The 24,635-nt window shown below is 46.2% G+C and overlaps 4 protein-coding genes across 5 annotated transcripts in view; 2 read left to right on the top strand and 2 right to left on the bottom strand.

Moving 5' to 3' along the window:
- abca1b (ATP-binding cassette, sub-family A (ABC1), member 1B) overlaps nt 1–2,312 on the top strand; it is a 34,603-nt gene extending 32,291 nt beyond the window's left edge. For both annotated transcript variants that reach the window (XM_073486807.1, XM_073486806.1), the window contains exons 47-49: nt 221–313; nt 502–745; nt 1,399–2,312. In XM_073486807.1, coding sequence (XP_073342908.1) covers nt 221–313; nt 502–745; nt 1,399–1,548 — 487 coding nt within the window. In that variant the 3' untranslated portion in view covers nt 1,549–2,312. The remainder of the gene's footprint in view (nt 1–220; nt 314–501; nt 746–1,398) is intronic.
- An 857-nt stretch (nt 2,313–3,169) lies between these two features.
- Nucleotides 3,170–5,820, bottom strand: nipsnap3a (nipsnap homolog 3A (C. elegans)). Its single transcript, XM_073487545.1, has 6 exons — nt 5,731–5,820; nt 4,401–4,608; nt 4,125–4,286; nt 3,896–4,045; nt 3,723–3,809; nt 3,170–3,560 (listed from the first exon to the last, which is right to left on the bottom strand). Exons 1-6 carry the CDS (start codon nt 5,791–5,793, stop codon nt 3,484–3,486), a joined length of 747 nt encoding a protein of 248 aa, XP_073343646.1. The 5' UTR covers nt 5,794–5,820; the 3' UTR covers nt 3,170–3,483.
- Nucleotides 5,821–8,080: 2,260 nt separating this feature from the next.
- noa1 (nitric oxide associated 1) lies at nt 8,081–13,789 on the top strand. The gene is made up of 9 exons (XM_073486599.1): nt 8,081–8,394; nt 9,111–10,064; nt 10,352–10,516; nt 10,609–10,722; nt 11,166–11,257; nt 11,352–11,483; nt 12,221–12,337; nt 12,566–12,683; nt 12,983–13,789. Exons 1-9 carry the CDS (start codon nt 8,181–8,183, stop codon nt 13,225–13,227), a joined length of 2,151 nt encoding a protein of 716 aa, XP_073342700.1. The 5' UTR covers nt 8,081–8,180; the 3' UTR covers nt 13,228–13,789.
- A 37-nt stretch (nt 13,790–13,826) lies between these two features.
- Nucleotides 13,827–23,120, bottom strand: rest (RE1-silencing transcription factor). Its single transcript, XM_073486598.1, has 6 exons — nt 22,989–23,120; nt 21,048–21,326; nt 20,212–20,796; nt 19,951–20,111; nt 19,383–19,466; nt 13,827–17,183 (listed from the first exon to the last, which is right to left on the bottom strand). Exons 2-6 carry the CDS (start codon nt 21,305–21,307, stop codon nt 15,196–15,198), a joined length of 3,078 nt encoding a protein of 1,025 aa, XP_073342699.1. The 5' UTR covers nt 21,308–21,326; nt 22,989–23,120; the 3' UTR covers nt 13,827–15,195.
- Between the last annotated feature and the right edge of the window lie 1,515 nt (nt 23,121–24,635).

Raw genomic sequence — 24,635 nt, 5'->3', positions numbered from 1 at the left:
ACTCTGTCCTCTACTCACACAGGTGAGACTCTCTGTCCTCACCTCACACAGGTGAGACACTCTGTCCTCTACTCACACAGGTGAGACTCTCTGTCCTCAGTTTAAGTCTTGAGTTGACTTTGTGTATATTAACTCTGTGTGTGTGTGTGTGTGTGTGTGTGTGTGTGTGTGTGTGTGTGTGTGTGTGTGTGTGTGTGTGTGTGTGTGTGTGTGTGTGTAGTATGGAGGAGTGTGAGGCTCTGTGCACCAGGATGGCCATCATGGTGAACGGCAGGTTCAGATGTCTCGGCAGCGTCCAGCACCTGAAGAACAGGTAACAGTGACACACTGTGACCACTAGGGGGCGCCACAGTGTGACATGTCACTCAGAGCGACTTTGAGCTGTTTCAGGAAAAAAAATCTGAATATTAGTTTGAATTATTGATCTGAGAGGAGAAATACTCTTCATACATGTGATGTGGCTGTGAAGCAGCTCCTTAAATCGATGTTTTTTTGCATTAGGTTTGGTGATGGGTACACCATCATCCTGCGGGTGGCGGGACACAACCCCGACCTGCTGCCCGTCATGAAGTTCATCGAGAGCGAGCTGAGTGGCAGCACGCTGAAGGAGAAGCACAGGAACATGCTGCAGTACCAGCTGCCCTCATCGCTCACCTCCCTCGCTCACATCTTCTCCATCCTCGCCAAAAACAAACACACGCTCAGGATCGAAGACTACTCCGTCACCCAGACCACTCTGGACCAGGTACACACACCTGACACACACTAGACACACACCTGACACACACCTGACCAGGTAAACCCACCTGTCACACACCTGACACACACTAGACACACACCTGACACACACCTGACCAGGTACACCCACCTGTCACACACCTGACACACACTAGACACACACCTGACCAGGTACACCCACCTGTCACACACCTGACACACACCTGACCAGGTACACACACCTGACACACACTAGACACACACCTGACCATGTACACACACCTGTCACACACCAGACACACACCAGACACACACCAGACACACACCTGACCAGGTACACACACCTGACACACACCTGACACACACTAGACACACACCTGACACACACCTGACCAGGTACACACACCTGACACACACCTGACCAGGTACACACACCTGACACACACTAGACACACACCTGACCAGGTAAACCCACCTGTCACACACCTGACACACACTGAACACACACCTGACACACACCTGACCAGGTACACACACCTGTCACACACCTGACACACATCAGACACACACCTGACCAGGTACACACACCTGTCACCTGTCTCCTGTCTGTCTCCTGTCTCACCTGTCTGTCTCACGTCTCACCTGTCCGTCTCCTGTCTCACCTTGCGTTTCTTGCTTCAGGTGTTTGTGAACTTTGCGAAGGACCAGAGTGACGACTATCACTCCAAAGACAACTCGGTGAGACGGAGAGACGTCGCCATCAATGTCCCCACGCTGAGCTCAAGAGGAGCGGCGGAGGGGGAGGGGTCTGTGAGGGAGAGCGTCATGTGATCACGTGATCTGTTTGAGGCTGGACCTTCAGCCTGGACTTGACCTGCAGCGGAGGAGACGCCCCTCCTCACCTGCTGAGATGTCATACTGATCTAAATACTGTGGGCGGAGTCACCTGCTGCCTCATGCCAGTCAATGCAAATGATTTCCTGCGGCGGCGTCGAGCCGCTCGCCGCTGCCGCCCAGACCGAGTGTTAAAGAAACCTGACTGACGCCGTCTTCCTTCAGTCTGTTTGTCCTGATCATCTCAAACAGCCGGCGGCTCGACTGCAAACATCGATTTTTAAAAAACGTTTGATTCCGTTTTTATTCTTCATGTCAGAGTTTTTATTTATATGTGTAGCTGAAACAGCATCACTGTTTCCTGTAGAGTTAACAGCCAATCAGAGTGCTCCGTGCTGCACGCAGAAGAACAGTTGATTGATTTTATAGTTTTTTTAAGAAAAGATGATAAAAGAGCAGATTTGTTTTGTGTTTGAGTGTGAAGCAGTGAAATACCTCATCAGCTCCTGACAGCACACTACAGTATTGAACAGTTCCATCGATCCGTCGATCGATCGATCAATCGTCTCTCCTTCACACTGCTGATCAGACTGAAGGAGCTTCAGCACTTTACGTGTTCACAGCATCAGTTTGTCTTTGCACTGAATCCTCCAGACGACTGAAGCTTCAAGTCTGATCCTTTATTTAATGTGACAGAAAGCTGATGGACCAGGAAGAAGAGCTGTTACCTGATCAATGATCAATAAATGAAACAAATCGACCGACTCTGCCTCGTCTGTACACACACACACACACACACAGACACACACTCACAAACACACACACACACACACATGATCAGTTTATTAAATGTTGTTGATGAATCTCAGTCATCATTAATCAGGAATCAAAGTCTGATAATAAATTTATTATAAAGAATGAAAATGTTCTGCTTCACAAGTACTTTTGATAGTACTTTATTTTTACTTGAGTAATATTTGAACAGAGTATTTGTCTGTATTAGTACTTTGACTGGAGTTAAAGCTTTGTGTCAGTGAACCATCACCACAGAATCTGACTCTCAGCTCATTAATGATCAAATATAATCTGCAGCTCCGAGCAGCTTCCTGCTGCCGTCCTCTATGGATTTGATCTTCTGGAGGTTTGTTCAGCTCATTAAGAGTTTCTGATCATTGTGTTTTTATTCAAGTCTGATTCATGTTTGATCAGTTTAACAACTGAGGTCGACTGATACAGGAAGAATTAACATGTTCAAATGTAAATCAGAAACACAGACGGGAACAAAAAGCTTTGATTAAAAAAACAAAAATCCAGAAATGATATAAACCAAAAACCAAGAAGAGCAAAGTCCAAAAATACAAAGTATTAAAACCAGCAGGAGACACGAGGAGAGACTGGAAGGCTCAGGTGAAACACAGGTGGACACAGAAAAAGGGCGGGAAATCACACAACAGGAGGAAATTAAAAAACATGAGGGTAAAACTTCAAAATAAAACAGGAAATCCCAGGAACACAAACATGACAATATCTAAATGTATATGTTACTAGATATAAAACATGACTGTGACCACGGCACACACACACAGACACACAGGCTGTTCAATAAAGAGACAACCACTTGATCTGTTCAGGTTTTTAATGATGTGACTTTATGTCAGTAAACTGCAGATAACCTGTCTGAACTCTGCTGTCTGTAGTGACGAACAGCAGCTCTGAGAACAGTTCATGTAAATGTTTTAGTGTAAATGATTTAATGTAAAAACACACAAGCTGAAGCTTTAAAGCAGGAACATGGAAGGGTTCGTGTTGGTCTGTGATTGGTTCACCCAGGGAAAGGGGCGGTACTTCAGGTAGCAGCCCTCAAGGTAAAGATGAGTTGTGTTACAGTGTTTGTCTCTGTTGCTGTGGAGACGCAGGTGTGAGGACAGGCAGTTACTTCAGCGGAGAGAAGGGACAGGGAAACATGAGTTTACTCTCCTGAGAGTCCAGGTGGACGACGCTGGTTCTGACTGAGACAGAGACGGATCTGTTAGTGCTGATTGATTATTGATTGATTTCATTACTGAGACCTGCTGCTCATCATCATCATGTGTCAAACAAATTAATCCTGTATGATGTCACATGCTGTCATGGTGTGTGATGTCATCAGTGACTTGTGGGTGGAGCCTCACCTGCAGCAACCACTCTGGCGTCAGTGTGAGCTTTGTGTCGAACCTCAGCTCTCTGATCAGCGCTCTCGAACCACCAGAGGGCGTGAACTGCCAGAGACACAGTGACATCATCAACACACACACACACACACACACACACACACACACACACAGTGTATTTTTTTACAGTGTACCTCTGTTCAGCGGACCGAACTCGTTGTGGAATGCTCCCACCAGCTTGCCGTACCCAGGTGCATCATGGGCGGTTACGGCAGCCTGGAAGGCATCGCCCCACACTGCCGGACCACCGGGACGCATCATGAAGGAAACCAGCTCGTACACACCTGAAACACACCTGGCGTTACACACGTGATGTCATTTAAAGCAGTCATGTAGTGTTTCCAGTGTGGGGGCGGGTCTTACCGCCCTCCTGTGGTGGTCTTTGCAGGCGACTCCAGGGAACCAGGTAGGTGACCTCGTTGTCCTGAGATGTCAACATTGGCATCGCCTTGGAGATGTAGTCTGAGATCCAGGAGGGGTCCTGAGCCAGGGCGGCCCGAACACCTGCCCGCTGAGAGAAACTGTCTGAGGAGGAGGAGGAGGAGGAGGAGGAGAGGGAGGAGAAGGAGGAGGAGGAGGTCTGTTACACTCTTCAAACCTCAGGATGAAGAAAATCCCCAACCAGAGGCGTGTCCTCACCATACTTCCATATATGGAAGACCTTGTTCAAGCCACCATACTCTACGCTCCAGTAGCCAATCAGCTTGGAGTGGGCAGTGCGAAGGTGGATCTTCTCATTGGTCAGTTTAAGAAAGGCAGCATTCTGGTCTGGACGGATGCTGTAGGTGCGGAACTCATAAAAGGTTTGGTGTTCCTGTTGGGGACCAGTAGAGAGGCGCGCACGAGGCTGCAGAGAGGAAGGAAGAGAGCAGAGGCACATGGTTCAGAGCCTGGACATCCATCTGGACAGCAAGCAGGACTACAGACCTGATTGGACCTGGAACGGATGTCACCAAACACCACATGCCAGCCGACATCACTCTCACTGCTGGACACTGGATCACTGACACTGGACCACTGACACTGACACGGACACGGACACTAAATACTGACACTGAATCACTGAAAACTGACACTGGATCACTAGATCACTGACACTGGACCTCTGGATCACTGACACTGGACCACTGAACACTGGATCACTGACACTGGACCACTGGATCACTGACACTGACACTGACACTGGACCACTGGACACTGGATCACTGACACTGGACCACTGGACACTGGATCACTGACACTGACACAGGACCACTGGAAACTGACACTGGACCACTGACACAGGACCACTGGAAACTGACACTGGACCACTGGACACCGGATCACTGACACTGACACAGGACCACTGGAAACTGACACTGGACCACTGACACAGGACCACTGGAAACTGACACTGGACCACTGACACAGGACCACTGGAAACTGACACTGGACCACTGACACAGGACCACTGGAAACTGACACTGGACCACTGGACACCGGATCACTGACACTGACACAGGACCACTGGAAACTGACACTGGACCACTGACACAGGACCACTGGACCACTGACACAGGACCATTGGACACTGACATGTTCAATCTCACACAGTGACCTAATGTAAAGAGAGCAGCAGGCAACCTGACGTCTGAAGGTTGTTTTCTCTGCTGCTGGTTAATTTTAAACTTTTGTGTGAGCTCGGTCCAAACTTCAAATCTCTCAACTCAGACTGCAAACTGAAGAGTCACTGTCGAAGCGTGTGTGTGTGTGTGTGTGGTTTATGTTTGTTAGCAGTCAGTTTATATTTGTTGGTGGTTAGTTTATGTTTGTTAGCAGTCAGTTTATATTTGTTGGTGGTTAGTTTATGTTTGTTAGCAGTCAATTTATATTTGTTGGTGGTTAGTTTATGTTTGTTGATGGTTAGTTTGTTTGTATTTGGTCAGTTTGTTTGTGTTTGGTTTTGGTGTTCTGGAGGTAATAAACTCACCTGGGCGGCAGGTGAGAGCAGGGCAGCAGCTGATCTCAGTGAGGAGCTCCTGAACTTCAACATGTTGAGAGAGAAGTGACAGAAAGTAACCGAGCTGCAGACACAGGAAGTTATCTGGCAGCCAAAGATCCTCTGAAAATAAGAGGTCTCACTCCATAGACAAAAGACTAACAAACAAAGTTACCGTGGCTACCAAAACGGCAAGCTGGCCATAGGCAGTATAGGCGAATGCGAAGGGCGCCGTCAACCACGGGGGGAGAAACAAACAAAAAAACATTTATTTTTTTTACCAGTGCTATTACTACTATTATTTCGAAATATTATTTAAGCCCACAGTGACATAACTTCATAGCAAAGCCTATTAAATAACGGAGGGTGCCCAGGGAAGGAAAAGAAGGAAAGAAGAGGAAGAAAAACATGAAAAAGATAGAGGTACTGTGACGTCAATGTGATGAAGTGAATGAAACTAATAGTTTAATGCATCGTAGTTACCGTTGTTGGAGCAGAGTGTTAGCTTGCTAGCTTACTTCGGACGATAGTAGCATTGTTTAATAATCAGTAAATAGCTGAGTCGACGTAAGTTAATATTACTCCACCTTAAATTCATGAGGGACATTTGGAAAGTTAACGTCAGGCCTGTTCAGGTGTTATTTTAACCTGTTGGCTGTGTTTTTCAGCTTGTATGTCAGTTAAAATGCTATTAGTTTTTCATCCCCTTTATAAGTAATAGGGTAGTTGTAAGCCTTTGGTTTATTGTGTCACAGTTTATGTTTGTTAAAGTTTACATCAGTGTTAAAGTGCAGTAAGTTAGTTTACATCAGTGTTAAAGTGCATTTCCCATATCATTCATAGGCTATATATATATATATATATATATATATATATATATATATATATATATATATATATATGTGTGTGTGTGTGTGTGTGTGTGTGTATATATATATATATATATATATATATATATATATATATATATATATATAAATATATAAATTTCTATATAATTTCTATTTATATATAAATATATATATAAATTTCATGGCCAGAAGACCATTTCAAATAAAAAACAGTTAGACATTTCCCAAAAACAAAGATGGGAGAAAGTGTCAACATGAGTCTTAGTCAGTGGGGAAAAAATCAAAAGAAGCTGGCTGATGTTATGAATGATAGCTTGCACTGCTTCTGCTGCAAAATGTTTTCTTCAAAAGAATACAGACTTACTAAGGAAGGACTAAAGGACTGGAAAAATGCAAGCCACTTGCTGAAGGTTCATGAGGATAGCCAGGAGCACAGTACCCACATGGCAACATGGAAGGAGTTGGAGGTCTGTTTTGCAAAGGGGCTGACAATAGATAAGCAAGAGATGGCACTCGCTGAGGCTGAGAGAAACAGGTGGCGTGATGTTCTCTCTCGATTGGTGGCAATAATTCAGTCCTTAGCTGAAAGAAACATGGCTTTAAGGGGGTCCACAGATACATTATAAGCATCACCCATAGTGTTGGAAAACAGTCATATGATGACATTAAAGATGACTTTGCATCAAGAAAGTCAAGAAGAGTAAGGCTGTAAAGTGAGTTTGTTGAGGTGTTGTTGAGGCCTTTAATACAATCAACATGCAGACAGCTCTCTCTGTTGGAATCATTGTAAATAGCGGTAAATCAAGAGGTCTCTGATTTTTCTTGTAATACTGTGTGCAATAGTTAGTGTGTGTTGTTATGTCTGGTTTCATTATTTATTATTTTGTGCAATACCTTATTTATATTGTATTTTTAATTCATTTTATGTCACTTGTTTTCATGTTCACTGTTTTCTTTCTTCAGTTTTTATTTGGTGTGATATTTTTTACTTAAAAGAAACAAAGACTTGAATACATACATGCAGTTTCTGTGTGAGTGTATGAAAATTGATTGTGAAATTGACTGCGATGCCATGGGGCGCCAGCTAAAATCTTGCCTAGGGCACCTAATTGGTCAGGGCCGGCACTGATGGCAAGACATGTTTATTAAACAGCACCACTCAGAGCTTCACAGTGTCAGAGGAATACATTAGAATAAAACTTTATGAAATGGTCTAATTTGCATTTAAAAGACAATAAAAAAGACAAAAAGATCAAATTAAACACAGTGATTCTGTGTTTTCGGTTCCTGAAACAGCTGCAGAGTGACACCTCCTGTCGACGTTTAAATGTTTTAACTTTTACTTATTGATCCTGAATTGATTCATTTGATCGATTCTTATTAGTCCTGTATCGATTCTATAAATGTCCGCGTGAGGAATATTTGGATTAATTTCAAAATAAAGTAATGTTCGTTTATTTAACGGAAGACGAACAAACGACGAATTTGACGTCACATCCGTTCAGGAAGTGGTCCGTGAGCAGCGGTGGAAGCTCGTGTGCGCGAGCTCCAAGGTGAGCGCGTGTCCAGGTGTGTGTGGAGGAGCTGGACATGTTGAAGGTGTTCCAGGTGAGCGTCCGCCGCGCGCTGCGGAGCGGCGTTTGGTTTCCTGCCGGTCGTGTCCCCGCTGCCGGCCGTGCGGGGTCGGTGCCTAGCTCAGAGGCCGCGGCAGGAAGGTGTTTGACCCGGCAGCTCTGCAGCAGAGTCCGGACCTGCACGGTGGACCCGAACCTGGAGGAACAGTTTGTCTTTGTGGACTGTACAGGTGAGACTGAGGACATGTGAGACTGAGGACAGATGAGACTGAGGACACTTAATAATAATAATAATAATAATAATAATAATAATGATGATGATGTACAGCTGCAGGTTCTGTCTGAAGTGTCAGTGACAGAGTCCAGCTGCAGGTTCTGGCTCATCCGGTCCATTCAGTAGTTTTTACATCGACCCTTTTCACAGCAGGAAGAGTACAGCATAATAGATTACATTACTTATGGTTGTGTTACATTTAACAGTCATACTAGAGTCAAAGTCTTTAAGTATGTGATACTCAGTTACTTCAGTACTTCAGTTACTTCAGTACAAGTCAAAGTAAATCACACACATATTGATCTGCATGTTGACTCTGGCTCAGCTGATTATTGATCATGTCGTGATGATCAGCTTATTATTGATCGTGTAGTGATGATCAGTGTGCCTTTATTAATCTCTCCTGTGCTCTGATGCAGCTGCAGAGTAACTGAAGGTATCAGATACAAGTAGTGGAGTACAGTATAAAGTTACTACAAGTACAGTACTCGAGTAAATCTGCTCAGTGATCTTCTGTCACCAGGACACCTGGAGCCATCTTGAAAAGTTATTAGAAACACCTGTGCTTTTCAAAATGTCAACACCTGAGTCTGTTAAAGCAGCAGTGTGTAGAAATGTTCCTAATCATCATCATCATCATTCTTCTTCTCCTTCTCCTTCTTTTGTGTTCAGATCCAGAGGAGGACCACCGTCAGGAGAGAGACTTCTCCTCCTCTGCTGCTCCTCCAGGTGGTCTCCTCAGCTCTCCTCCTGGACCTCCTGCTGATCCTCCTCAGAGACAGCTGAGGTCTCTGGAGCGACAGCTGCAGGTGTTGAGGGGTGTAGCCCAGCAGGAGGCGGAGCCAGACTCTCTGATCCAGTTCCATGATGTCAACTTCCCGCTGGACGAGAGCATCGTGGCAGCGAAGAAGAAGAAGAAGAAGAAGAAGGCAAGTAAAGGTGAGCACAAAGTCTTCGGCACCCCTGACGTGGATGAACCAGTGAGTGACACCTGCTGTGCCGGCTGCGGCGCCGTCCTGCACTGCACCGCTGTGGACGTGCCCGGGTACCTGCCCAGCGAGAAGTTCAGGGTGCTGCAGCAGGAGGAGCGTCTGGGTGAAGCTACCTGCCAGCGGTGTCACCTGCTCACTCACCACCACAAGGCCCTGAACCTCCAGGTGTCCTCGGACCAGTACCGGGCCGTGGTGCAGCAGCTCCGCCCCCTCAGGGCTTTGGTGCTGCTCATCGTCGACCTGCTGGACGTCCCTGACTCCATTGTCCCCGACCTGCCCGCACTGGTGGGCACCAACAAACACATCGTCGTCCTCGGCAACAAGATCGACCTGCTGCCGGGAGACGCCCCCAACTACCTGCAGCGAATCAAACGGCAGCTCTCTCAGTACTGCCACGATGCCGGCTTCGGACATCAGGTGACCGACATCCACCTGATCAGCGCTAAGACCGGCTACGGCATCGAGGGCCTGATCTCCAGCCTGCAGCGGTCCTGGAAGTACAAAGGTGACGTGTACCTGGTGGGCAGCGCCAACGCCGGGAAGTCAACGCTTTTCAACACGCTGCTCGAGTCTGACTACTGCAAGTCCAAAGCCTCCGACCTCATCCACAAGGCCACCATATCACCGTGGCCCGGTGAGCACACCAGACTCCATTCACATTTCTATCAATTTAATGTCTGTTTGCTTTGAGCTCCCACAGCATGATGGGAAATATGTTCTGAGTCCACAGGGTCCTCGCCTGAATATAATCAGCTGACACTGAAGAGACTCTGTCTGTTATAAAATCATGTGTGTGGAAACTGAACATTTAATCGTTCAATAATCATTCAAATATTTATTAGAAACAAAACTTCTACTGACAGACGACTAATTCATCATCATGTGACCGTGTGTCTGTTTGTCCTGCCATGGTGCGTTCAGGGACAACTCTGAACCTGCTCAAGTTTCCCATCATCAACCCGACTCCGTACAGGATGTTCAGACGTCAGGAGAGACTGAACGAAGCCGAGAGACAGACGGAGAGCGAGCTGCCACAGGACGAGCTGGACAGTCTCCAACACCTCAGCAAGCAGGGATACTTAGTGGGTAAGACAGGGGGAGTTCACCTGTCCACTTGTCCACCTGTCATCATGTCCACTTGTCCACCTGTCATCATGTCCACTTGTCCACCTGTTCAGGTCGTGTCGGCAGAACTTTCTGGTCTCGCGTCTCTTCCAGACCTGATGAGATTGAGTTTGATCCTGACAGTTTGGCTTTTGGAGAAAATGAAGATGGACACACGATGACAAAAGGTGAGGAGTGACATCTGATTGGATGAATGCTCTGTGATGTCATCAGCTGCAGGTGAAAGAACTAAAATGAGTGTGATGGGTGTTGATGTAAGAGCTGTTTGTCCTCTTCTTATTTTGAATGTTTCTTTAATGGGATTCTGAATGGGACTGAACACAAACTGTCCTGGATGATGAAACCGTCCCATTAGTTTCTGTCTCTATATACTACATTACCCATGAGCCTCAGCTGCTGTTACTATGGAGAAACTATAGATGGTAAGCTCACCATATGGATATAAAGTTCTGTAGTTGGCTGTTTGTTAGTGAAAATTCTTGGGAGTTGTAGTTCTTCAGTTTTACGTCCTCAGACTTAATGTTGAATCAGATTTTTATATTTTGTTGTGACAATTCAAACGTTGCAGTTAACACCTGCTGACATTTGACCTCTGTGTGACCCCTGTCAGCTCGCAGCAGGTCGTCTGAAGAGTTCACCTACAACGAGCTGAAAGACGCTCACTGGCTGTTCGACACACCTGGAATCATGAAGGAGAACGATGTGAGTCTCTTCTGTGTTCTGTATAAACTGTACATGTACAATGACCAATCAGCTGCCGGCTCTCATGCTGTCCCTCCCTCTGTCTCCATGTCAGATCCTGAGCCTGCTGACAGAACAGGAAGTGATGTCAGTGGTTCCGTCTCAGGCCGTCGTCCCGCGGACGTTCGTGTTGAAGCCCGGTACGACTGTGTTTGTGGGAGCTGTGGCGAGGATCGACTTCCTGCAGGTGATGACTTCCTGTTTCCTTTGAGTCAGCAGAGCTAACTGTTAGCATGTTAGCATAGCTCCAGTCAGTGTATGGATCACTGGATGTTACGTCCCCTCTGTGTCATCATCAGGGTCCAGTCCATCCACGTCCTCCTACAGCTGGATCAGTACCACACTCGTGTTAGCCTGCTGATATGTTAGCATGTCATAATCCTGACAGTAATAAATGTTACTGATTGATTGGTTCTTTGATCAGACACAGAGACACGTCACATGAACCCTGTCAGCTGAAGTAAACAGATTCTATCAGTCCGTGGACACAGAACATCTCAGACTACACTGATGGTTCTGTCTGTGTACAGAGTGCATGTGCCTCAACCCAAAGATAGCGTTTAGCAGACGGTTCTGCTCGGGCCACTCTGAAGTAATCACGGACATCCAGCGACAGATTAAACAGACGACTGATCAGGAAGCTGTTCAGAGCGGTTCTGGTTGGGTCACTGTTCTCTTTGATCGAGCCCGTCAATAAAACATCGGGGCTTTTGGCATCACACAGTGAGGTCAGAGAAAAAACGGCAGGAAGTCAGTTTTAACATGATTGTTAGCCTCATGCTAACATTAGCATCCATTGTGAGTCTGACAGTCCAGTCTGAGATGTCCCACACAGGCCACCGTACACACAGACCCTCTGATGAAAGTCACAACACGCGTCACTTCTACTGATTATTGATGAGCTGTCATTGATCTGGTCCACAGGGAGAGAAGTCCTGCTGGTTCTCGGTGGTGGCCTCCAGTCGTCTCCCAGTTCACATCACCAGTCTGGAGAAGGCCGACAGTGTTTATGAGAAACATGCGGGACACGTCCTGCTGGGGGTGAGACGGTCACATGATCACAGCTGTTTAAACACACTGAGGGCGTCTCGCTGCGAGTCCTCAGCCGGCCCGACACCATTAACTCTTCTCACACACAGTTCAGGCTGCAGACGGGTCGAGCCCGCTGTGGACCGTTGCTGTGAACGCTCGTTAGCTCTGGGCTGAGGACACGCAGCATGACATGCCCTCCTCTCAGTCACACTCACACCTGTGTGCTGCTGCCTTCAGGTTCCTGCAGGAGGGTCGGAGCGTATGAGGGACTTTCCAGCACTGGTTCCTCAGGAGTTCAGGCTGGAGGGTCGAGGTCACCTGGAGGCTGCTGCTGACATCAAACTGTCGTCTGCAGGTAAACACACGAGCGACACACGAGCATGGCATCCTCATTTATTAGATAGCCAATAATCAAATGATGTGTTGAGCTCATGGTGCAGAACTGATCCAACATGTAAATGAAGGTCCTGGTTCTGGAGCTTTGGATCAGGTCACATGTTCTCCTTCAGTTGAGACACGACATCAGAACTTTATCTGAACTTTAAGATTCTGTGACATCAGATTATAGTCAGAGAGAAAACACCACAGAAGAAGAGACAGACATCACTGTGTGTGTGTGTGTGTGTGTGTGTGTGTGTGTGTGTGTGTGCGCAGGTTGGGTGGCTGTGACTGCAGCTGCAGGTGAGCAGCTTGTGTTGAGGGTTCATGGTCCGGCGGCAGCAGCGTTCAGCGTGAGGACGCCGCCGCTGCTTCCTCAAGTCGTCTCTCTGAAAGGAGAACGCATCAGAAAATCTGCCGCCTACAAGACGCTGAAACCTGCCGGGCTGCTGGACACAGGACTGTCGGCCCGCGGAGCCGAGAGGCTGCAGGTGAAGAAGAAGAAGAAGAAGAAGAAGTGAAGAGTGACACCTGCACACAGGTGACACAGGTGGGAGGAGCTACTCTCCATGGTGACGTCAACACCTGTCTCTACTGACTGTCTGTCTGCTTCAGTCGCCCACAGACAGGAAGTAGCAAGCCAGTGGGTACGCCACTCGAGCTGATGGCATGCTGCTGTTCACGTGTTCTGGAAGTCAAAGACTGTAGTCGAGGGTCACGAATGTACAATAACACATGATGGCTCAGGTGTGTGAACCAGGCTCACCTGTTGGTACCTTTCACAATAAGAGTCTTGAGTAGCAGTGTGAATGTAAATAGACTCACAACATGTTGATGAAGTGACGCGTGTCTCTGCAGTGATGTGACACACTGACATGATGTCACTGACAGCTGGAGGTTTGTTCTCAACACGTTTACATCTTTCATCTTTTATTGTTTATTAAAATTCTTAGAGAAAGTCAGTTCTGGGTAGAACCTGGTTCCTGCTGTGATGCTGATGACGTGGATGGGAACATTTCTGAACTAAAATGTTTTTGTATGTTTGTTTATTTTCCTGTTGCATTAAATCTGTTTATATCCTCACGTGTGTCGACTGTGTGAAGAGAAGAGAAACAATCCATCAAGTTTGAAAATGTTTATTAAAAAAGGAGCAGAGTGAAGATGAGACGTGATTTATACAAGTTTATGTTTCTATATGAACAGACGTGTTTTGTTACTGATGAACTAACAGGAAGAGCCTCCTCCTCTTCTTCCTCCTCCTCCTCTTGCTCCTCACAGTGAAACTAACTAAATGTCTTTGGAACAAAGTGATTAATGAACAAGTCGTTACAATAAGTGACAGATTAATTAGTTTTAGTCTCGATAGAAATAAAAAGCTAAAAGATAGTTGAACCTTTAATGTGTCACTGCACACACACACACCAACACACACACGTACAGTATCATGTTACAGAAGCAGGCAGTGAAGGATGTAACTAACTACAGTGATGACGTCATGGTTCTGGTTTGGTTGTTTTCTGTCCTGTAGTCAGTAGAAACACATCAGAGACGTGCGGCGCCCCCTGCAGGAGCTCCACGTCACTTTGGCCTCTTTGTTAAAGGGATATTGCACACAATGATTTACACGGAGACAAGTCAAGTTTGTCTTCAGACGGAGCAGATCACCTGTCAGGTGTTCACGCTCCTCCTCAGGCACCAACACAACATCCAGGTGCTTCTAAACGTGACATTAAGGACTCAAATGTCATGTTTTACAATGATCTGTTGAACCAATCAGAGCTCAGAGACGGCAGGTTAATGTCAACAAATATTCACACTGTACATGTTTCGCTCACTGTACACTCGATCGTCTCTAACTGTCAAAAACACTCAAGCTAAAAGTTTGTACATAAAAAGTGATTGTCAAAGGCACTGAATGTTACAAGTCAACGCTTCAGAGAAATTAATATTTGGACACAGCAGGTTTTAAACAACGAGGAAGTGATTCTGACTTTATTATGTTCATATCAAACAGTCTGTTAGCAGGACGATGACATCAGCTGATCCGGTCACACATCCTGTCCTGGTCCTCAAATCATCAAACACGAACATTTTAAATTTGATCATTAGAAATGAAAAGTAACGACGCTGCTGACACATGATCTGATGAGTCAGCACCATCTGTAATCGATCACTTGGAGTCATTGATCTGATGGAGGGAGAGGAACTGGATCACTTTGTACAGCACATCACCTGAGTGTGTGCACGTGAGTCAGTGTGTGCACGTGAGTTCTGACCCCCCCGCCGGTGAAGGTGGGTCTGTTAGAGAACAGGAAGTCAAACTGTTTGTGAGTTGATGAGTTTGTGGACAAACTGCGCCACAACTCTGTGTTGCCATGGATATAGGCCCTCACTTCTGTCCTTTGGCCATGTTGTCCATGTTGCCATGGATACAGGCCCTCACTTCTGTCCCTTGGCCGTGTTGTCCATGTTGCCATGGATACAGGCCCTCACTTCTGTCCCTTGGCCGTGTTGTCCATGTAGTACACGTTGACCAGATGGCGGTTCAGGTGGCGCCGGTACTCCACCTCCAGAGGGAAGGTGCGGTCGCAGAAGATGCACATGTGACCCTTGAGCTCCGTTGGCGTTGGGATCTCATCTGTGGGCGTCTCGGGGTCGTTGGCCATCTTTCCCGACCCGGCACCATTGCCGTTGAGGCCGGAGTCGTCGCTGCCCTCAGAGGCGCTGTCGCTGATGTCACTTCCTCCTTCGTGGCTGCTGTGGATGCCCTCATCGTCCTCCAGATCAGCGGGTTTGTTTCGCTGACCTGGAAGCACGAGAGGAGGCGGTGACGTGGGTTTAACAAAGGTGGGAGCGGGGCGGTGTTCAGTTGGAGGTGGAGTGTCCTCACCTGAGATGCAGGTGGGTGAAGCCTCCGTCTTCTCTGGAGGTTTGACCAGAGTCTCTCCTGGTTCTGTTGGAGCGGTTTGTGTGGAGGCGTTCTCCTGTACAGGGCTGTTTCCTGTCAGCTGGGGCTCAGGGCTGGTGGTTTGTGTTTGGTCGCCGAGCTGAGCGGTTCCTTCTGGAACGGATCCTCCTGGAGCGGATCGTTTTGGAGTGGATCCCTCTGGAGTGGGTCCTTTTGGATCGGTACCTCCTGGAGCAGATCCTTCTGGAGCGGTTCCTCCTGGAGCGGATCCCTCTGGAGTGTCTGTGGACAGACTGCTGACAGAAGTGGTCTTGTCTTTATTTTGATCCACAGGCTGTTGAAGACTGGGTGCGTGTTGCTTCTTGCTGGTGTTCTTGGTCTTCTTCTGCTTCACACTTGTCCCGTTGGACTTGTTTGGTGCCGGAGTGGCATCATTTATCTTTTTTGTATCTTCTGCAGCAGTTTTCTCTGCAGCTGTAGTTTTCAGCCGTCTGGTCTTGGATGGAGTCTCACAGGAGGACTTTTTGGACAGATCCAGAGCCTCCACTGCTTTCCTCTTTGCAGTTTTCTCCTTCACCACCTTCTCCTTCTGACTTTTCTCAGGACTGTCTGGTTTCTGCGGAGCTTCCTCGACGTGTTCTGGAGTCTTTTCGGACTTCTTTGATCCAGACCTCCTTGGCTTGTTGAAGCTTTTGTTTTCTTTTCCACTGCTGTCATTCTTCTGGAGGTCTTTCTCCTTCACAGGCTTCCCTTCTCTTTCCATCTCTGGTCTCTGCTGCTCAGATTTCTGTATTTGGACTTTTCCCGCTTGAGTTATGTCAGTTTGATCCTGGACTGTTGTTTTCTCTGCCGGCAGCTTCTTGACCCGTCTCTTTACCTTGTTGTCTGTATTTACAGCAGTGGTTGTCGTCTCTGTCTGAGGTTCTTTAACAGCTTCTTTCTCCAGACGCTTTTCGTTGACCTTCTCCATCTTCTTCTGCCTTGTTGTGACCTTCTTCTCTGGCTCCACCTTGTCCTTCACCTTTGGAGCTTTCTCTTTCTCAGAAGTGACGTTGGCTTTCTTCTGGACCTTGTCAGGTGCTTCGGTCTGCACCGGTTCGGCGCTGCAGGGCCTGCTGCTCTTTCTGATGGACAGATTGATCGGACTTGAGTCCACACCCTCGTCCCCGTCATCCTCGTCCATGTCAAAGTCCTCCTCGACGCTGGATGAGTTGTCCAGCTTGCTTGCTGTGGAGTTGTGCTCTGCAGCGTCAGGACCAGTTTTTTTGACGCGCAGTTTGACCTTTGAGATGTCCATGTTCACGTTGCAGCCCGAGTGCCTGGACTTGATGTGGTACTGCAGGTTGCACTTTTTGGAGGCTGCGTACTTGCAGAGAGGACAGAGGAACTGACGGGGGTTCAGGTGGAGCTCCACGTGCTTCTTGAAGTTGCTGCGGTCCGCCGTCTTGTACTCACAGTACGGACAGGAAAGAGGTTTGGGACCGTTGTGGACCTGCCGGGCGTGGCGGGTCACCTCATGCTGGTTGGCTGCCAGGTAATTACAACTCTCACACTTGAAGGGACGCTCACCTGCACACAGGAAGGTAACGACATGTCAGAACACTGGAGAGGATGATGTGACAGGTAAGACAACAAAGGGGTTTCATGCAGCAGGTGAATCTGACTGATACACCTGAGCGACAGGTTATCAGCTGATATATAAAATATAATCATGTTCAGGCTTTTTATGTCATAGTTTGGATGAATCTGATGTTTCTGATGTATCAGACTCTGTTCAGACGTTACAGTCTGTCTGTGTATAAATGTGACTGGTAGTTTAATCACTCAGAATCAAGATGGACATCATCAAACGTCTTTGATGGCGTCTGAGACAAACATGCAGGAAGTTTGACATCCAGAACAGAAGCAGCTCAAACAAACACTGAGTGGACGTTCAGGTGAGACAGGTGTGTCTTCACACTGATCTGCTTCAGACAAACACAACACAACACAGCATGTAGCTCTGATACTAATGCTAATCACTTTACCATGTTAGTCCAACGTCGGTGGCTTCAATGAGAGCAACACAACAACAAGTTAGTCAGTGACGACAACAACAACAACAACAACAATAATCATCACCTCATCAACACACAGGTTTCTACTGGGAATAATAACCCTCCACTACTGCAGTACTACGACTATACTACTACAGTAGTACTGCAGTACTACGACTGTACTAATACAGTAATACTGCAGTACTACGACTGTACTACAACTGTACTACTACAGTACTAGGGCTGTCACTTTTTATTCGAAATTCGATTATTCGTTCGAAGGTGGGGGGGAAAGTTCTTATTCGAATGTAATGACCTGTTCGAAGTCAAAATGTACAGTCTATAAGCGCAACAGACCGTTTGAAGTAGTTCGCCTTGTGATCCAGCAGAGGGCGCTCTAAAAATGGATCGAAAATGGAGGACACCAGCTGTGTGTGCCAGGAACCTCTGTACGCTCTGAACGGGTGTTCTTGTCGGCAGGTAATATTGTAAATAAAAAGAGAGCCGCACTTGATCCCGATCATGTTGATAGACTTGTGTTTTTGGCTAATAATATTAGAAATTAAGCCGGGCCGACGGGCCGTTCGGCTTGCCTATCAGTTCTGTTTTACCTTGTTTGCTACATTTTTAGTTCAAAGCTAGGAGCAATTCTCTCCTGTTGTCTGTGATGTTACATTTTCTATTCAGGAAGGCTTTTTCATCTTAACTCTTATTACTATTTTCTTTATGTTGTGTGTTGTGTTTTTAATACTGTAGCACCTGGAGACTTTCAGTTTCACTATGAATGTAAAGTGCGGTCCAACTGTTTTTTTTTTTTTTTTTTAAAGTATATTTTTTGGGGCTTTTATGCCTTTAATGGATAGGACAGTACAGAGAGTGACAGGAAATGGGAGGCAGAGAGGGGGGGAATGACACGCAGGATAGGGCCGCTCGATGCGGGATTCGAACCGGGGCCACCTGCAGTGAGGACTGTAGCCTCAACACATGGGGCGGGTGCTCAACCAACTGAGCTAAACACCGCCCCCCAACTGTTTTTTAAACTTCTTTTTTATTGAGAGCACGGTAGAACTGACAGATGTAGAAAACGATGTTTTTAGATTTTTCAGAGAACATTTGTTATTCAGATGCGTTAATACAGCTGTTAAAAAAACATTTAATATTAACATTCGAGTGCTACTAGACGGTGATGTGATGTTAGACGGCCTGTGAAGTTAATAAAATAATGAAAATAATGTCGTGTGGTGTTGTGTGTGGGGTGGGGGGGTGGGGGGGGGGCGCGGAGATTTATTCGAATTCATTCGAATAAATTGCGTGTCATTTCAAATTCGTTCGAACTTGATTTTTTGAAAAAGTGACAGCCCTATACAGTACTACTGCAGTACTACGACTGTACTAATACAGTAATACTGCAGTACTACGACTGCAGACTACTGGCAACTGGCAGAAAGACTACAGTCGTAGTACTGCAGTACTGCAGTACTAGTCTTTCTGCCAGTTGTATGTCAGTACTCTAAGTTTTACTGGCTGGTGATTGGCTGAAGTCAGAGGTGAGACCAGCTGAGTCCAGGTGAGACCAGGTGAATCCAGGTGAGTCACAGCTCTGACCATCAGCCTCCAGCAGTGAATATTAGAGTCAGGAAACACCTGTGGATCTACAGTGGTCCAGCAGAGGACATGACCTGTAACACCTGTATGAAGACAAACTGTACACAGTTCAGAGGGGACCACTGACCTGAGTGAGTCCTCATGTGTCGGGTCAAGTGAGTCTTCTGTGAGCTGGAGTAGTCGCAGTACAGACACTGGAACGGACGGACACCTGAACAGCACAGGAAACACATCATACACATGACATCATACACATCACATACACATGACATCATACACATGACATCGTATACATGACGTCTTGATCCTTAACAGACTTTTCACTTTTCCATGTTTAGCTACAGCACACACGCAGATGTGTTACCTGTGTGTGTGTGTGTGTGTGTGTGTGCGCATGTGTTACCTGTGAGTGTGCGGATGTGTTTGTTACCTGTGTGTGTGTGTGTGTGCGCATGTGTTACCTGTGTGTGTGCAGATGTGTGTGTTACCTGTGTGTATGCGGATGTGTGTGTTACCTGTGTGTGTGCGCGGATGTGTGTGTTACCTTTGTGTGTGCGCGGATGTGTGTGTTACCTGTGTGTGTGCAGATGTGTGTGTTACCTGTGTGTGTGCGGATGTGTGTGTTACCTGTGTGTGTGCATTTGTGTGTGTTACCCGTGTGTGTGTGTGTGTGTGTGTGTGTGTGTGTGTGTTACCTGTGTGTGTGCGGATGTGCTGGATGTAGTTGCTCTTGCGGTCAGAGAAGTAGGAACACTGGCTGCAGGTGTGCAGTTTGCTGGGGAAGTGGTTCCTCAGGTGTTTCCTCCAGTGGTACTGACTGACGGTTGTGTACGGGCACAGCGTGCACTTAAACACCCTGAACAACACACACAAACATGTGATCAGCACATTGATCAGTAACTGAAACTGGAGTGAGACTGCTGCAGGTGAGACCGCTGCAGGTGAGACAGGTGTACCTGTGGTCGTCGCCCTCCTTGCTGTGGTGCTTCAGGTGGGCGATGTAGTGGTCGTATCTGTTGGTGTTGTAGCCACACCGTTCACACCTGATCAGTCCTTTGATGTCACCTGCTGTCCCCGTGGCGTCCCCGCCGCCCTCTGCCTCCCCACCGGGTGGAGCCGGGGACTCCGGTGCGTCCCCCTCCTTGGTCCTGGTCTTGCTGCGGCCCTCCACCCGGTTCACCACCATCATCTTGCTGATGCTGTGCGTGCTGAGGTGTTGAACGAACTCCTGCTCGTTCTCAGCCTGGAAGTGACACGGCTTACAGTGGAACGTCTTCTTCTTCTTCTTGGCTCTCTCCATGGCAGCAGCGGCTAAAGCGGCCTCAGAGACGGGGGGGACATCTTTGCGTTTGACGCCCTGCTCAGGTGTTTTGGTTGCGGCAGGGGGGTGAGGCTGAGTGCACCTGGACAGGTCTTCGGCTCTGTCCTCCTCCTGCTCCTCCGCGTTGTTCCCTACGACCACGGCGCTGATGTTTGGGGCTGGGGACTCGGGGTACTCGATGATGCAGAACTCTCTTTGGTTCTGGTTGTCGTAGCTGTACCTGAGCAGACACACAGGTGAGTTAACACACACGTGAAGTATCTTTGTCTTCACTGTCAACATTGGACAGATGAATGTGAACTCTTTATTTTCTGGGTATATCATGTTGATATTTGATGTTTAGAGGTGAGGCAACCTGTCAGTGAGCAGCTCTCATGAGGCTGCACCGCCTGAGAATCATTACTGAACGACTGCTGAAACATTTAAAACATCACACTGATCTGTTTACTGATGCTGCAGGTGCAGACAGACCTAATGATGCTTTCGTCCTCGCTGTCCGAGTAGTTACATCCCACCGTCTTCAGCTCCATCATCTCCTTCTCGTCCGCCGCACTGCCTTCACCGCCGCCGCCGCCACCCTCCCCTGCCGTCACCGCTGCCACATTGGCCAGCATCACCAGCTGAGGGGCGGGCAGCGTGTTCCCAGGCATGTCGCTGAGACTCTGAGCATCCTCCATCAGAGACACGCCCACAGGAAACATCCCCACAGAGAACACGGTCTGAGCCGCCATATTGATTTCAGTTGTTCACCTGTGACAACATGGAGGATTAAAGGTGGAGTGAAGGAAGAGACAGGACGCTGCTGCAGTGTTTATTCAGTTTGTCTCAGTCACTGAAGTCATTAATATTTCTACAGACTGCTCCTTTAAATAATTTGAGACAGAAAACGGTTTTAAGATAAAAACAGAGAACTGGAATAAAATTGAATTTTTCTGAAAATGTTTATGGATTATTACACTTTTTAAATGTTACATAAGTCTAATGTTTAAACACTTCAGTCATTCAGTGAGATGAGCTGCAACAGTTAATTAATCAAGAAAATACACAACAATGAAAACAATCATTAGTTGTGACCTCATCAGTGAGAAGTATTAAAGGTGAACGACGATGACACACTGATGACACAACAGTCTGTGATGACGTCACTGATCATCAATGTGTTTGTTCACACTGCAGCAGTAACACAAACAGTACACACTGAACACCTGCCCAGGCCCCGCCTTCAAGTCACTACTGTGCTCCCATTGGTGGATTTTAAACACACACACACACACACACACACACATATATATATATATATATACTGTGATGTCACACTTAAAGTCAGTCATTTGTCAGGATTTACCTGCTGGTATATATATATATATATGTGTATATATATATATATGTGTATATATATGTGTATATATATGTGTATATATATATGTGTATATATATATATATATATATATATATATATATATATATATATATATATATATATATATACCAGCAGGTAAATCCTGACAAATGACTGACTTTAAGTGTGACATCACAGTGTGCGGCTGCTGCTGCTGCTGCAGGCTCACACTGTGTCTGTCGGCCATTTTGAAACAGCACCACAGCTCAGTCGACAGCGACATAAGCACGTTCAGAATTCCATCTGGAAAACTCCAACTTTTACTTTTTACCCTGAAGAGACTGAACAGAAAACAGCCGCCGGTGGTTTATTGTGAAAAAGTCCACATGAGAAAACAGTTTGATTTAAAGTTTGAGTTAAAATGTTCAGAAGAACAAGTCACCAGACATTCTACACAGAAAGTGAGAAAAACTTAGCTTAACTTAACTCAGTTCACATCCCGTCGACCTGTATTTGATTCAGTCTTAAACATGTGAAACTTTAATGGAGGTTTGGTTTAAATCAAGCTGAAGTTCTTTACAGTAAAATAATCCTGTTCCTGCTGTGAAAACAAGACTTAAATGATTTTAAATGTGAAGTCGTTCAAAGATCAGACAGCCTGCACATGTTTCTGAGGATTAACACATGACACTGTGGCTCTGTTCTGATGTGAGCTGGACCCGTCCGGTGTCAGTCTCTTGTCTCCGTCTGTGATTGTCACGTTAAAGTTTGCGGAAGCGCACAAGTCGAGTCAAACAGCGACATTTTGTCAGACACGTTTAAAGTGAAGGTAAAGTGTTTTCTGTGTGCTGTGGGTGAAGTAAAGTGAGGGTGGATGTGTGTAGAGTCGGGTGGAGGTGTCGGAGTGTTAGCCATGGTGCTGATCAGCCCCGGACAGCGCCTTCTTCTCCACCTCACCGCCTCCATTTTCCTCCAAACTGCCTCTAACTTTGAGCGGCCGTGTCTCTGCTCACAGCCCGCCAGCAGCTCGGCCGTGTGTCCGCCATGTTGGAACAAACAACACACAAACTCACCGACTCTTCCCGTCCGGACTTCGGTCCACTTTGCTTCACTTTTTGCAGCTTTGTCACTTTTTTCTTCGTCGAGCAGCGCAGAGAGAAAAGTGAGGACAAGTTTCCGCACATTCCTCCACAGCCACGTACGGCGGATGACGTCAGCACGTCGCCCCGAGCTGATGGAAGTTTGAGGAGAAAAAAATAAAAGTAATAAAATAAAATAATAATAAAATGTGAGTTATAATCACAGTTAATTATTATACAAGCTGGACACATGAGCATGTAGCGGTGGAATGTAACTAAGTACATTTACTCAAGTACTTTTAAAGCCACTCATACTTTCATAGGGCAGTATTGTAGGCTACTTTTTACTCCACTACATGTGACAGCTGTAGTAGAAGTTTTCTGATGTGTACTTTGTGTTTTACTAACTACTAACTGAGTACTAACTGAGTACTAACTACTAACTGAGTACTACATTTACATTTAGGGCATTTAGCAGAAGCTTTTGTCCAAATCGACTTACAATAAGTACATTTGTCACAACATATCACCATCGATAAAGTAAGAATTAAAAAATAGAAACAGTTTTCAAGCCCTCGTCTGAGCAAAGTATCTGCTATTTATCAAGATACCTTAAGTACATAAGTGCTATGATTTAAGTGCTGAGGGTAAGAACACTAACACTGAGTACTAACTACTAACTAAGTACTAACTGAGTACTAACTACTAACGAACTACTGAGTACTAACTGAATACTAAGTACTAACTAAGTACTAAGTACTAACTGAGTACTAACTAAGTACTGAGTACTAACTACTAACGAACTACTGAGTACTAACTGAATACTAACTACTAATTAAGTACTAACTAAGTACTAACTGATTACTGACTACTAACTAAGTACTAACTACTAACTGAGTACTAACTACTAACTAAGTACTAACTACTAACTGAGTACTAACTACTAACTAAGTACTAACTACTAACTGAGTACTTAGCCAACAACAAAGTACTAAGTACTAACTGAGTACTAACTACTAACTGAGTACTTAGCCAACAACAAAGTACTAAGTACTAACTGAGTACTTAGCCCACTGAATAGCTTGATAAACTACTTACTTGACATAAATACATGGATGTCACAGAACTTCCTCCAGCTGAATGAAGACAAAACAGAGGTCATAATATCTGGGGCAAAAGCCCAGAGAGAGCAAATATCTATGCACCTTAAGTCACTAGGCCTTCACACCAAGAACCAGGTGAAAAACCTTGGTATCGTCCTAGACTCTGAGCTTAGACTTGACACACACATTAGAAATGTCACCAAAATATCTTTTTATCATTTGAGAAACATTGCCAAGGTCAGAGCATTGCTTTCGCAGGCTGACACAGAAACACTGATGCATGCTTTTATAACCTCTAGGCTTGACTATTTTAATGCTCTCTTGTCTGGTCCTCCTAAAAAAGCCATCGGCTGCCTACAACTAGTTCAAAACGTGGCAGCCCGAGTTCTGACAAAGACCAGACAGAGAGATCATATAACAATTATTTTAAAGTCGCCGCACTGGTTGCCCTTTAGTCTTAGAATTGATTTTAAGATCCTTTTACTAGTTTTTAAATCTCTAAAAGGCCTGGCACAATCTTATCTTTCTGACATGCTTC

This window comes from Pagrus major, chromosome 18 (genome assembly GCF_040436345.1).
Source record: "Pagrus major chromosome 18, Pma_NU_1.0".
Taxonomy (NCBI): domain Eukaryota; kingdom Metazoa; phylum Chordata; class Actinopteri; order Spariformes; family Sparidae; genus Pagrus; species Pagrus major.
The sequence above is the reverse complement of the archived record's forward strand: the minus strand, read 5'-3'. Positions and strand labels throughout refer to the sequence as shown.

Excerpts from the sequence above, each read along its gene's own strand:
- nipsnap3a (XM_073487545.1), bottom strand. The coding sequence starts at position 5,793 with ATGTTGAAGTTCAGGAGCTCCTCACTGAGATCAGCTGCTGCCCTGCTC. Across the intron at positions 4,046-4,124 it reads AAGACCACCACAGGAGGGCG|GTGTGTACGAGCTGGTTTCC; the intron begins GTAAGACCCGCC and ends GGTGTGTTTCAG. Across the intron at positions 3,561-3,722 it reads CGCCAGAGTGGTTGCTGCAG|TCAGAACCAGCGTCGTCCAC; the intron begins GTGAGGCTCCAC and ends TCTCTGTCTCAG.
- rest (XM_073486598.1), bottom strand. The coding sequence starts at position 21,307 with ATGGCGGCTCAGACCGTGTTCTCTGTGGGGATGTTTCCTGTGGGCGTG. Across the intron at positions 20,797-21,047 it reads GAGGACGAAAGCATCATTAG|GTACAGCTACGACAACCAGA; the intron begins GTCTGTCTGCAC and ends GTGTCTGCTCAG. Across the intron at positions 19,467-19,950 it reads GCACATCCGCACACACACAG|GTGTCCGTCCGTTCCAGTGT; the intron begins GTAACACACACA and ends TGTGCTGTTCAG.
- noa1 (XM_073486599.1), top strand. The coding sequence starts at position 8,181 with ATGTTGAAGGTGTTCCAGGTGAGCGTCCGCCGCGCGCTGCGGAGCGGC. Across the intron at positions 10,723-11,165 it reads TGGACACACGATGACAAAAG|CTCGCAGCAGGTCGTCTGAA; the intron begins GTGAGGAGTGAC and ends GACCCCTGTCAG. Across the intron at positions 11,258-11,351 it reads GAATCATGAAGGAGAACGAT|ATCCTGAGCCTGCTGACAGA; the intron begins GTGAGTCTCTTC and ends TCTCCATGTCAG.